Raw genomic sequence first — 14,055 nt, 5'->3', positions numbered from 1 at the left:
ACTAAAAGTAACACAGATAATCTTCCAAATTCAATGTAAGAATGACTCTACTCACTCAAAAATTTCTGGAATCATTTGCTCAAATAAACATATATCATATTGACCTCATAAAACGAAAGAATATATTACATAATATAACTAAGTTAAATTTAAATTTTTCTTAATTTCTTCTGTTGCTTTTATGCATTTTCTACTTGTCTACCCTGACACACAAATGAATAGAGAGGATAAGATATGTATTTAATAAAGCAGTACTTGTGTTGTGACTTGTGATTGAGGTTTTTTCCTTTTCTACCCACAGATATGGTTTGGTTTTTTCTCTTATTGGTAATTTTTGTCCTGTCAATGTAACAAACTCTGCATGAGTGGCAAACAAATTTTGCATTGAATTTTTAGAAAACTTTTAATCGTGTATTGCGGGTGAGGAAAAAATAGCACTAATATGTTCATATTTTTTGTATTTAGAATCTTAGTTAAAAGATATAAAATAAATGGAATACCCGTTTTTATCAATTATAAAACTCTCAAATCCACTTTGTTCAATTTTTTTGAGAATTAGAATTAGAACTCTCATTAGAATTAAATTTTTTTTCTTGCTTTAAAACATAAAAATAAATTAATTTAAACTCTTTTGAGAATTTTAATTCTCATCTTCAAGTCAAAAATAAATCAAACCAAAATATGTCTGATTTGCAAATCCAATCTAACGCAATTTGAACTTAAAGTTAAAATATCTAAATTAACCTTGACATAATTGAATTTTTTAAATATACTCATTTCTCTTTTTTATCAAGGATAACATAGTAATAAATATTACATATACTTTAACTATATGTTTTCATTTAATTCTTTTTATTCCAAATTTAAGAATTAGTTCGATTCTTTTTGGAATTTAATTCAATTTCATCCCATTAAGAACTTTCCAAACACACTTACTACTTTTGTTTGCCTTGGGTTTTGCAATTTGTTGAGTTTTGACCTTGGCAGCACCATTTTTCGCATGTTACTGTTAAGATTTGGAAAGAAAACCCTATTTTAATTTTGTACTTTGCACTCTCACTCATTTCATTCTCAACTAACAAGTAACAAACGCTTTTATTAATTAATACTCCAAATTACTCAGTTTATCCGTTTACTGAATCATATTCCTTTAATAGAATTCTCAGCTGACTGAAACCATAAACCCTAACGAGCAAGAAAGAGGGTAAGATGAATGAGAATGGAAAAGCAGAAAATGGTTCTTTCAACAATCGGCCGGTGGCGCCAGAAGAATCCGGTGAAGGCTCGCCATATGCGCCAGAGAACTGGCCACAGAAAGGGGACAACTGGGGATGGAGGACCGGGAGGAGGATCACGCCCGCCGGATACTTTCAGGATCGCTACCTGTACTTGCCGGAACGTCTCAACAACCATTCAGGATCCGCCCGCAAGCAGCACATCTTCGCCAGCAAGCTTGCCGTTGAGCGATACCTCAAAGCTAATTTCCCCGAAGCTGATCTCGCTGCCTTCTTCTCTTCCTTCACCTGGAGAATCCCTGCCGTTCCTTATCCTTCAACAAACGGTCTCTTCTTCCTTTTTCCTGCTCTCTTTCTCTCGTTTTTTATATATTGCTTTGCATTTTATTGAGTTCATCCACGAGCACTCTAGTGGATCAAGTTTTGTGATTCTGCAATATTAACATGTGTAAAGGTGAACGGGATTCAGATATTTGCTGAATTATCTTCCTCACATTTAACTGATGATTCTTAATTTGAACGAAGAAAGGACGTAAGATTGCAAAAAACTAAATAATAAAGATGGACTTCTTCATCGTTATTAGGTGGATTATTTTTTCATGTGATGAATGATGTTCTATTTTTGCTACATCATTGGAACATTGTGTGTGATAAACTGATTGGTAATCCGCACAATTATACAAAATCTATTGGATTCCATTTCCTCACAAAATCTATTGGATTCCATTTCCTCTTAGTTATGAAATGATGCTTTTCTTCTTTCTTTTCTTTCTCTTACCTTTGGCACTGGCGCCAGTTGAAAAGTTTATACTGTAAATTACTATGTTTTTCTCCTGATGTTCTACACTGTAGGCAATATGTTGCCTATAGCTGCTGTGCCTCTTAAGCAGATCCCAGCTGAACAGTCAGATTCTGATACTGAAGCTGTTAGATGTAAGGCTGGGAATAAGAAGTGTGCTAGCCTAATATTGGAAGAAGTAGAAAAATATTCGCCGGCCATGTCGTGCGATATTTGCTGTTCTGAACCTGGTTTTTGCCGTGATTGTTGCTGCATTCTTTGTAGCAAAATCGTTAGTTCGGCTTATGGTGGATATAGTTTCATCAAGTGCCAAGTAAAGAACGACGAGGGTGTCTGTGGTCATGTTGCTCACATGGAATGTGCTCTTCGAGCACGCTTGGCTGGCACTGTTGGAAGAAGTATTGGGTTAGATGCAGAGTACCATTGCCGAAGGTGTGACGTGAGGACTGATCTAATTTCTTATGTTAATAAGCTTCTCCAAACGTGTGACACTATTGATTCGGATGATGAAATTCGGAGAAAGATTTTGAATCTTGGTGCTTGTATCTTGCGTGGTTCACAAAAGGCCGATGCAAAAGAGTTGCTAAGACATATTGAATTAGCCATCTCAAAGGTAATGACTCTTTGGTGAAAGAGATACTAATTATCTTCCTTGTCATCCTTTAACACTTTGTAAAAGCTCGTGACCAATTGAATAGTTGCATCAGCTCAAGTGTGGGACTAATCGTGAAGATACGTGGATGCCTGATGACTCTCTTACTGCTTATTCTACCGGTAAGAATCTTTTCCCATTAATTCATTGTCAAAGCACTGGCTGGCAGCTTCTTTTCCCTGCCACCGTAGCAGTAGTTGTGTCATCTATGTTTTCTTTTGGTAATCTATAAACAGGCTTATCAGATCATGACGGTGATGTAATGGAAGCTACCGTTCATGGAAGCCCATCAAATGTTAGAACAGGGGAGGAATCCTATGATTGTCTATCTCAGTCTTTAAAATTTGAGGCGGAAGTTGATCAAGTACTCTATGCTCTCAAAAAGTCTCAAGAGTTTGAGTACAAATTAGCAGAAGAGAAACTCCAATCACACAAGACTTATTTGCAAAATTTATATCAGCAATTAGACCTCGAAAAGTCTGAATACGAAGGTAAGAATTCATCTAATTCGTATCTCTTGTCCCATGCTATCAGAAAAAGAAAGGAGCAAATTGGAGAGGAAGTGGCTAAATTTGAAGTTCTGAAGAAGATAGCCAATGGTTTTGGTAAGACATCCAAAGATATTTTAAAGGAACACTTTGATGTAGAAATTACAGATTAAACTTGTAAATTTTCTAATTTGAATTTTTCTATTAGTCTTTGTATCATTGAGCCACCAATCTGGCCTTTGTCCGAGTAAAATCAGGTGGCATTTGGAATGCTTTGTTAGATTAGATCTGTAATTCAAGTGATGTTGAAATAAAACGATATACTCTTTTCCTCCATAATGTAGCAATGTCATTTTCGGTTGAGATTGTTGAAGCCTAAGATTAAAAGATCACATCCTCCCGTATTGTGGGAAACAAATTTTCACAAGCAATACCTTATATTTTTTCTTTTTTTTTTTTCCATCAAAACAATAACTAATATAACTGATATACTATGAATTCATTTTTTTAATATTTTGATTATTAATAGTTTATGAGAAATGCTATGAGATCATTAGAATTTATTGTTTTTGACGTCTATTAGTTATTAACTCAATTTTTTTAGTCTAGTAATCTAACTACATACTTTATTCCATATTTTTAAATATTGATGGCTAACTCATAACCAATAAATTCTGATGACCCTTTTAGCATTCTTCATAGTTTAATAATATTATTTGTATATTAAAATTAGCTACCAATGTATTTATGTATAAATATATGTGTGGTTTAATTTATTTTTAATATGAATTTATATTTCAATGTGTATTTTATAATAGTAGTTAACTTTGGTGATTGATTTTGGTATATATGTAGCATAGGCGAAGTTTATTACTATCCCCAATAATAATGAACATTGGGTTCTTTTAGCTCTAGCACAACTCCAAAGGAGTAATGCTAATGTGATAACCACAGCAACTAACAAATAGGTGTAGTAGGCAGTGCTAATTTCAATAAAAATATGAAACCACATAATTCCCACGTACCAGCCATCTCCATAAAATCACAATCGTTAACTAATCAACATCACATAAGTAAAAGTAATGGAGAAAGATATGGTTCTTATTTTTACCAGCATGCGAAAATGAAAAAAAAAAAAAAAAACAGTTGTTGATTCTTAAAGCAACAAAAGCAAACTAATAAGTACCAATAATCAGTTTACAAGCACAAATGTTCCAGCATCCACCATGGCTCTATTGTCATCAACACCACGTTGATGTTTGGGCACCGTAACGATGAGCTGTCCATCAAGCAAGATAGCAGTGGCCATCTCCGGACACGTGGATTCTGGTAGTCGAAACCGCCACACGTCAAGGTGGAGGTCGAACTCATCAAAGGACAATTCCGTGAAATCAGTTTGAGAATCCCTGACGACAAGCTTGGTAATCCCAGGGTGCAGGTGGAAGGTGGAAGCTTCAACAGTAGCGATGCCTGCCGGTGCGTCGGCCACGAATCGGAAGCAGTGTGGCCATTCCTCAACGGACACGTCAGCATCGGAGCTGAGTGGGAGCTGGAGCACCTTGCTGAACACGTGAGGGAGCCTCCTGAGCTTCTTGGAATCGGAGGGAGTGAGAGCGAGGAGCAACTCTGCCTCCGAGAGAGGGTTCGTGTTCATGATTTCGTATTGGATGCTGATGCTGCGTTTCCTTGTCATCGTATTCGTCTGATGAAGAAGAAGCTGCTTCTTATTTACCTTTTTTATTTGTTTGTATGTAGATATGGAGAATCTCTGCTTTATTTTGTGTTTTTGCTGCCAAGAATAAGATAAACATTCCCACCATTTTCCATATTGCCCTTCTACTTCTTCTTATTTACTCCCATGCTTTTCTGTTATTTCTAGTTCTCTTCTTTTCTTTCTCCTGTTATATAGATGGGTTCAAATTCACACACACAAAGATGATGCCTTCTTTTTGTTCTAGTTAATTTTTTTTCGTGATTTAATTTTAGTTTTTTTGTTTCTGTTTGGGTTCATCTTTTTCCTATTATTAAAAATTTAAAATGTTGGTTTTCATTTTCTTGTCTAGTGTTAAATAATGAGGCCACGTGTCTATAAATACTGAAAAAATAAAAAAAAGTAATTAAGGAGAAAAGCAAATTCATAGCCAATTAAATTTAAAACAATACAGGCCATGAAATGCACTAGTGGTGAGACATTCTTTTGGATTTATGTTTTTAGAAATTAAAATAGAAAAATACGATTTTGTTGAAGTGATTACTCAGTAGAATAAAACCCAACTTGTCTATATCAACCATTACATATTTATATGGTAAAAGAAATAGATTACACAAACAAGTAAAAAAAATTAATCATGATTTATGAGGACGAACAATGCATGAATGATTATTTAATATTTATGATGAGATTAGTTCATGCATGCGTCGAACCCCCTGCAGGCCTGCACCTTAACTGCATGGCTTTACTAGTTATGTTCAAGTGATGTTTAAAAGTGAAAACGATGGTTTTTGACTTCTTAACCCATGCAAATTCAATAAGATGAAGACAGAGGGGGAAGGTGTCATGATCCTTCCTCCAAAAGATTATTAAGAAGGTAATTTTATCTTTCATTTTCGCTTAGTGTGGTACACTGATTGTAGGGCATCCCTTCATCAATGGGAAATGGACAGAAGTTACTACCTTCCGTGTCATATCCAGCCTAACTCTGGTGTCCGTGTAACACTCTCTTTACCAACACCAACAATGTCTTTTTACATATAATGATAATGAAACTATATTTTACCAAATTTATTTAAAATTCAATTAAATCTGTTGAGGACATTAAACTTATATCTAGTACAAAGATATTATAACATACTATTATACGAAACAAAAATCTAGTTAAAACTTATCATAGAATTTATCTGTACGAGTATGCCATATAAATTGTTGCTCATATGAGTAAGCAGATTATATTAACATATAAAAAGTGTATCTTTAGTTTTAGTAACATTCTGATAATTTGCCAACGAACTATAGCTCAAATAACATAGTCTCTTCATACTCACTTAGAGGTTGCACGTTCGAATTTTTCTATCTTTAGTAAAAAAAAACATTCTAATAATTTATTAACACCTACTCCAATAAAGATATCCAAAACATCTCATAAATATATTTGTTTAACCACACTTTAAAATATGACTTACATCAAAATCAAATTCTACAATTCATTATCCAATAGTCTTTTTTATATAAAGACAATTACACATGACAATATCCTAGCCAACACGTGAAAGGCGTGTTAAATAATTTCCACAATACTTAAATACATTCTAAATGTCAATATTCAACCAAAATATCATCTCTATTTCCATATTAAAAATAATTTCTGTTATGTAGTATCATAGAAAACAATAAGTAAATATGCTCAAACTCTGATAATTTGTTATCCAGTCTCCTCAGACAGACACAGCATTGAAGACTTAAATTTTATTTTTATATAAGAAACAGCTATGAAGAGTTAAATTTTATTTTTACATAGAAAACAGTTATGTCCCAAAGGTGACAAGAACAACCAGCAAAATTAGAGGCTTAGTTCCATGAAAGAGACAATCCATCTTTGTTGTCTTTAGCCCTACGCAATATTCTAGAGGCAAAAGAAAATATCGATCAATCCATCTTTGAAAGGTCTTCATGATTACGCATACGACGCCTACGGCGAGATCTTCTGTGGCTTCGATTATGTGTTCCTGATGGTTTGTCGGGGGAGTTGGGATGGTGAATCTCCTCCTGGGGCGAACCATCATCAAAAAGACTATCAAGAGGGTCTAGCTCTGTCATGGTATCAAGAACAGCTTTTGCCTGCAATATGTGAAAATAATAATTAATCTTAAACCCAAAAGATTCATCCTAATCTAGTTTTGATAATTGCCTAGATGATATGTTGATATAGCAACTATTGTTTACACTAATTTCTGAACTCTATATTTGCAATAGGCACTAATCAAGTTTGAAAGATTACTAAAGCTCAAAGGTTTTTCCATGGACCACATTACTAATGCAAAAAGGAAGTTGGTCTCCATTGGCTTCTTTCTCGAGCTTTTGAAGCAGAGTTAAAGCGAATTCGACCTCACCAACATATTTATTACTATGCTTGGGGATATGATGCACATTGATAGTAAAGACCACCATTCCAAAGCTATGGCATCATCTTTATTATTCAACTCTTGCCCTTAATCTTTAGTTGTTAAGTTGTATCTCTAGTATTTAATTAGAGAACAGGGGCAAGGAAGTCTAGTAATACTTACAAAAATACGTCTTGCCTCAAGATTTGGACTTTTGCTGCCATTGACAGTTTTGGAATCTCCTCGTGAATCATTATGTGAACCATTGGGAGAGTCGCCTTCGGTTTTAGCAATAGAATCATTATCGTGTGCCCTGTGACCATGGACTGCATTATCACTATAGAAATTCCGGTATCGCCATCTTAACTTGGCTGTATTGGGGGTTGAATCATCAAAAATCCTCTCTACATAGAAGTGCTTTGACATAATTGGCTTTAGAAGTGGATAAGTATCAGTCGGGTACTTTGTTAGCAATCTGTCATTAAGCAACAAACACAACTTATGAATGGGAAAACGCACAGGATGCCTTTTCTCTACAGAATAGGAATGCAAAACAATAATGTCAACTAAGGAATACCAGAGAATGTAATACAAATAGAAGCTTATAGCAGAAACAAAAATAGTTCATTAAATGAGATGAGAAGACCGACATATTTGCTAACTCCTTCTGTAATATACTGCCATCCATGGAAAGAATCTGATCTATAGAAGAATACCAGGATCTCCAAAACATCCACATCCCTGAGAAAGCTCCTGCTCCTGCAAAGATTACAAGACATGAAACAAGCACAAGGTACAAAGGCCTTATTAGATAAAATTACAACGAGATGGTTTCTTGTACCTGCTGAAAGGTAGACTCGAAATGGTTTCCAGAGCTTCCAAGTTGCTGCAATAAAGGAATAGACAAAGTGAGGAAGAATGCATCTTCGAGAAAGAACAAATTCCCATGTGTGACTGACCTGCCCAGGTAGCAGCACCCCCAGCAAATGCAGTAGCAAATTCATTCAGAGCTTTGTATCTATATGATACAAGAAAATTTGCCTCCTCAGCTGTCAATTTTTCCTAGTGGAAACAAGGCATTAATGCAGATATCATCAAAAACAAAGAATTCTGAATACCCCCTGCGATCTACCTAAGAGAAAAAACCTAATTTAACTAACATTTTTCACAACCAAAGCCAAAACGGGATATAGAGAAAGAGGTACCCTTTTGAGGTGAAGAGCCTGTTCGAGATCTACTAAGGGGTCCGGCATTAGCCACAGATTGGTTGATAACTCTAGGCAAATGGCCAAGTATAGCAGCAGAGCAACGTCTCAGCAGCAAAGCAGCAGAATCAAAGAGGATCAGCTGGTGCGAAAGTGAACAGAGAACTGTCAATAAGCTGATATTAAAGAAAAATAAAAAATTAGTAACAATTTTGTGATCTAAATTTTCAGAAAAAAATAATAAGTGGTTTGATCAACTTGTTAAAGAAAAGTTAAAAAAGAACATTTTGTATTGTCAGAATATTTTAAGCCAGCAAGCACAATAATATTTGATGTAACATTATTTCCTTTAATTTACGTACAAGGCTCAATCTAAACAACGACAAAAATAAAAATAAGCAGCTGATGAGTCATTAACCTGCTGAGAAAATAAGTGAATGCAGCAGATGGCTAGGCAGAATAGCAGCGGAGCAGTACCACAGCAGCAGAATGAGAGGTGTGGTGGCAGCAGCGAACAAAGAACTATCAAAATAAGTGAATGCAATTCCGTTTAAACAATTACCGAATTTCCAGAGACACTCATATTAGACACAAAATCAACAAAAAAGAAATTTTTTGGGTATCCTTTGACTTAGCATGAATAGCAAACTTTTTGGGTTCAACAAACTTCATCTAGATAGAATAGCAAACTTGAGTTCAAAAAATCTCCATTAAAACAAAAATAACAATAAAATCTTACATAGCAGGATGATTTGGAGGAACCACAAGATCACCAAATCTACTAATCTAGTACCAGTCTCGTGTATCTCTTGCCTTTTACTTGTTTCTGAGCTGTAAGTAAACAAAGAACTATCAAAAGATGAAATAAAATAATTGTTAGTTTATATTATGGGTAGAATGATGTATGCTTATCAAAAGCTGAAATAAAAATAAGCTTTACTGTGATCTATGCTTATCAAAAGCATGGCTTGTGTTTTCAATTTCAATCTTATCTGTTTTTAGAATTTTCATGTATTTTATTTTTACTTTTTCTTTCACATAATTTTAAAATTAGAGATCTATGAAAATGAAAACACGGAAAAATTTCACAAACCAAACAAAAACTATAGGTGTTCAATTTCATCCAGTTTTACCAAACAGAAACTATAGGTATTCAACTTCATCCAGTTCTAAACTGCAATATTCCAAAAGAATGTCCAAGGTATGTACAGCACACACTTGGAAATCAAAATTCAGCAATTCAAAAGTAAACTTGAGTACAAGTTACTAACCAACATTGCAATAGAAGCTATTCAAAATTAAAGTTCATGTGCTCAATATAATTACAATTTTAACATTTATCCATCAGTTCATTCAAGAATCAAGATACCAAATATCATCAACATATGTCATAAGTTAATAGCATTTGTAGGGACAAAAAGTATAAGGTAATCAACAACCAGATCATCATAAATTCTAGATGCACAAGCCTTGCAGTGATCATGGCATTAAAATGACATGATTCAACAAAACCATCACACCAAAATTCTAAAAGACATCACTCATTATCCCGTTGACATATTGTAAAAGCAATCTATCAGCAATTTCTAAAAGCAATCCATAATTGTAAACATTTTAATAACTTCACAGCTATTGTATTTGTATCCATGCTCCATTAATGCCAATGACACACAATATACACTCAAGAGCAGGAAACGCAGTTTTCAACAAATAACAAAATTCACAGCATTTAACTTAGAAAAATAAAAGACGAAACAAAAGAAAAAAAACGAAAAAAAAAAACACACAACACAAAAATTCAACCCGAAGCAAAGGACCATCCAGAATCTAATTCAACCGACCCACTAAAATGGACTAATCTCACCAATCCATAACAAGTTAACAACAGACAACTACTATCTACCAACAATTGAACCCTAAAAAACAATGAAATCGTGAAACCACGCATGAATTTGAACAAGAAAACCACACAGTTATTATTAATATAAAAAAAATGCTGAAACAATTGAAAAACCGTGAAAAGAGCTTAACCTTTTTTTCCAGGGAGGGAGCTGAACGCGATTGAGGTGAGGGATGCGGCAGAGAGGGTTGAGAGAGGGAGAGGCAGCGATGAGTGAGGGTTTGGGAGAGTAGGGGTTGAGAGAGTGCTAGATCACAGAGTGAGGCTTCAATTACGGCGGAGAGGGAGAGAGGCAGAGCCAGCGACGAGTGATGAAGAGTGAGAGGAAGGGGTTGCGTGGGACAGTGAGGGTTCAGAGAGGGAGAGCTAGCGAAGAGTGGTAGTGGGAAGAATGGGTTCGGGTAGTCATCGTAGAGAGGAAGGGGTTACGGCGGGTTACAGTGCTTCTGGGAAAATTTCGGGAAAGTGTGGCGAGGTTGATTAATTCGTTGTTGAGTTTTTTAGTGACAATTAAGGATCTAGAAATTTTGATTCCAGATTAATTAATTAGTCTTAAAAAATAATTTGATTTTTTAAAATAGCAAAACAATATAGACATTATGTATTTTTTGTTACAATATGAATGTCTATTAAGTATCTATTCAGCATAATTTTGTCCCTCCAATCAAATGTTTTTAGACGGTATAAATATTGAATAGAAGACAATGCAAATTTTTCAAAATTTAAAATTGCACATGTATAAATAGAGTATAAGTTGAGGGAAGATTTTTAAGTTGCAAAATATATATATATATATATATATATATATATATATATATATTGAAATAATAATATTGGTGAACTTTAATATTAGAGTTTTTTATTTATACATTTTTATTTTATATTTAATGTATTTTTTTTATTTATTTTACAACACGTTTTCAGCGCAGGACTTTGATCAAATCACAGATAACAAATTTTTGTTTTATCGAAACTTTTTTATCTTGAATTTAATGCTCTTAATATATTTGAAAACAACTATTTATTATGGATACTAGATACTGAAATCCATCCTGATTCAATGGATTTTGAATATACTATTAAGGTTGAAAATAATGCATCTTAGAAGGATAAAATCAAAGTTACGATCTTCCTTTGTCGTCATCTTGACGAAGGATTGAAAAATGAATATTTTACGTTAAAAGATCTTGCAGATATACGGAAAGACCTTAAAAAAAGGTATAATCATCAAAAGACGGTGATACTTCCTCAAGCCCGATATGAATGGACGCACTTGCGTCTACAGGATTTTAAATCCATAAATGAATATAATTTAGTAATGTTTCGAATCACCTCACGAATGAAATTATGTGGGAAAAAGATAACTGATAATTACATGTTAGAAAAAACTTTCTCGACTTTCCATACCTCGAATGTGCTCTGCAGTATCGAGAAAACGGATTTAAAAAATATTCTGAGTTAATTTCTTGCCTTCTTGTTGCTGACTGAACGCAACAATGAGTTGCTCTTAAAAAATCATGAAGCGCGCACAACTGGTGCCGCCCTATTTTCTGAAGTAAATGCGGCAAATTATTACCCTAGAAGAGGTAAATGACAAAGTTTTAGTAACAAGAAAAATTATGGAAGGAAAAAGAATTATGTTCACAAGAAAGGATCTCATCAGAACTGGGATAAGAAAGAAACACTAGGCAAAATAAATCAACAGAGGATAAATATTTCAATTGTGGTGGAAAGGATCATTGGTCGCGTACCTGTCGTACCGCAAGGCACTTAGTCGATCGTTATCAAGCATCTTTGAAAAATGACAACAAAGGAAAGGAGACAAATTTTGTTTCAAATAATACTAAAATTTCACCACTCATTATGATATATCTGATTTCTTTGAAGATTCGAAAGAAAATATTGGTCATTTGATCAATGATAGAGTAGTTTAATATGTGGGATTGTTAAGTATTCATGTAAATAAATAATGTAAGAAACTTATTGTTAAGTTTTATTTTCTATGCATCTAAATTTCAAGTATGATGTATATAAATAATGTTTAACAAAATATTTATGAATTTCAAATTACTAAATATGACAAGTTCTAAAATAATAATAAAAATTTTAGAATATGATACTATGTACAGTATTTCTTAGAAAAACAAGATAATTTTACTGCGCATATACTTTTACTCATTATTATTATTATTATTATTATTATTATTATTATTATTATTATTATTATTTGTCTTTGAAAAAAATGACAAAGACATATAAAGAAAATATTTGTCTTGCGGATAGTGCAAGTTCGTATACTATTCTCAAAAGTAATATATATTTTACTCATCTTGTACCAAAAGAAGAATATGTTAATATTATTATTGGCTCAGACAATGTGATAGAAGGCTCCGAAATAACTATAATTTTGTTTTCTGGAGGAACAAAATTCATAATAAATAATGCACTATTGTCTAGTAAGTCTTTAAGAAACTTATTGAGGTTCAAAAATATTCGTCGAAATAGATATCATATTGAAACAATGAATGAGAAAAATCATGAGTACTTATGTATCACAACTCATGATTTAAATAAAAAGGTCATATTAGAAAAGTTACCCTCACTCTCATGTGGGTTGTATTATACTAGAATTAGTGCAATTGAATCATATACCATTGTAAACCAGAAGTTTACTAGCCCAAATGAATTCATAACTTGGCATGATCAATCGGGTCATCCGGGAATAAGCATGATGCGAAGAATTATTGAAAACTCCCATAGACATTCACTAAAGAACAAGAAGATTCTTAAATTTAGTGAATTTTATTGTGCTGCATGTTCTCAAGGAAAGCTAATTTTAAGGCCATCACTAGTAAAGATTGGATTTGAATCCCCTGAATTCCTAGAAAGGATTCAAGGCGATATATGTGGACCTACTTATCCACCATGTGGATCTTTTAGATATATTATGGTCATAATAGACGCATCTTCGAGATGGTCACATATGTGCTTATTGTCTTCTCGCAACCTGGCATTTGCGAGATTACTTGCTCAAATTATTTGATTAAAAGCACAGTTTCCAAAAAATCCAATCAAAGCAATTCGTCTTGATAATGCTGATGAATTTACTTTCCAAGCTTTTGATGCTTATTGTATGGCTAACGGAATAAGCGTTGAACAAATCTCTCAACCTCGACTTGGGGGCATGCTATTTTACATGTGATGAGCGGATAATTTATACGCTTTTTGGCATTGTTTTTAGTATGTTTCTAGTATGATTTAGTCAGTTTTTAGTATATTTTTATTAGTTTTTAATTAAAATTCACTTTTCTGGACTTACTATGAGTTTGTGTGTTTTCTGTGATTCAGGTATTTTCTGGCTGAAATTGAGGGACCTGAGCAAAAATCTGATTCAGAGACTGAAAAGGACTACAGATGCTGTTGGATTCTGACCTCCCTGCACTCGAAGTTAATTTTCTGGAGCTACAGAAGCCCAATTGGCGCGCTCTCAACGGCGTTAGAAAGTAGACATCCTGGGCTTTCCAGCAATATATGAGTCCATACTTTGCCTAAGATTTGATGGCCCAAACCGGCGTTCAAAGTCAACCTCAGAATTCCCAGCGTTAACGCCGGAACTGGCACCAAAGTGGGAGTTAAAGCCCAAACTGGCACAAAAGCTGGCGTTAACTCAAGAAGAGT

The 14,055-nt window shown here is 34.0% G+C and overlaps 3 protein-coding genes across 7 annotated transcripts; 1 reads left to right on the top strand and 2 right to left on the bottom strand.

Annotated features, from left to right (window-relative positions):
* The first annotated feature begins 988 nt into the window (after positions 1-988).
* On the top strand, positions 989-3,560 carry LOC130983060 (protein OBERON 1-like). Of its 2 annotated transcripts, none has more exons than XM_057907234.1 (4): positions 989-1,561; positions 2,088-2,647; positions 2,733-2,808; positions 2,923-3,560. In XM_057907234.1, exons 1-4 carry the CDS (start codon positions 1,210-1,212, stop codon positions 3,345-3,347), a joined length of 1,413 nt encoding a protein of 470 aa, XP_057763217.1. In that variant the 5' UTR covers positions 989-1,209; the 3' UTR covers positions 3,348-3,560. The 2 variants fall into 2 exon arrangements, with proteins under 2 accessions (XP_057763217.1, XP_057763218.1); XM_057907235.1 differs by having other exon boundaries at positions 990-1,561; positions 2,742-2,808.
* Positions 3,561-4,051: 491 nt separating this feature from the next.
* On the bottom strand, positions 4,052-5,045 carry LOC130982250 (uncharacterized). The gene has a single exon (XM_057906163.1). It carries the CDS (start codon positions 4,865-4,867, stop codon positions 4,367-4,369), a length of 501 nt encoding a protein of 166 aa, XP_057762146.1. The 5' UTR covers positions 4,868-5,045; the 3' UTR covers positions 4,052-4,366.
* A 1,478-nt stretch (positions 5,046-6,523) lies between these two features.
* On the bottom strand, positions 6,524-10,858 carry LOC130979469 (uncharacterized). 4 transcript variants are annotated; one of them, XM_057902919.1, is made up of 9 exons: positions 10,509-10,858; positions 9,217-9,326; positions 8,896-8,999; positions 8,478-8,653; positions 8,232-8,334; positions 8,114-8,158; positions 7,923-8,031; positions 7,456-7,747; positions 6,524-7,009 (listed from the first exon to the last, which is right to left on the bottom strand). In XM_057902919.1, exons 4-9 carry the CDS (start codon positions 8,523-8,525, stop codon positions 6,818-6,820), a joined length of 789 nt encoding a protein of 262 aa, XP_057758902.1. In that variant the 5' UTR covers positions 8,526-8,653; positions 8,896-8,999; positions 9,217-9,326; positions 10,509-10,858; the 3' UTR covers positions 6,524-6,817. The 4 variants fall into 4 exon arrangements, with proteins under 4 accessions (XP_057758902.1, XP_057758901.1, XP_057758900.1 ...); XM_057902918.1 differs by having other exon boundaries at positions 8,478-8,619; XM_057902917.1 differs by having other exon boundaries at positions 9,217-9,308.
* Between the last annotated feature and the right edge of the window lie 3,197 nt (positions 10,859-14,055).

The sequence above is a fragment of the Arachis stenosperma genome, chromosome 5 (assembly GCF_014773155.1).
Source record: "Arachis stenosperma cultivar V10309 chromosome 5, arast.V10309.gnm1.PFL2, whole genome shotgun sequence".
NCBI lineage: Eukaryota > Viridiplantae > Streptophyta > Magnoliopsida > Fabales > Fabaceae > Arachis > Arachis stenosperma.
Note: the sequence above shows the minus strand (reverse complement) of the source record. Positions and strands in the feature narration are given on the sequence as shown.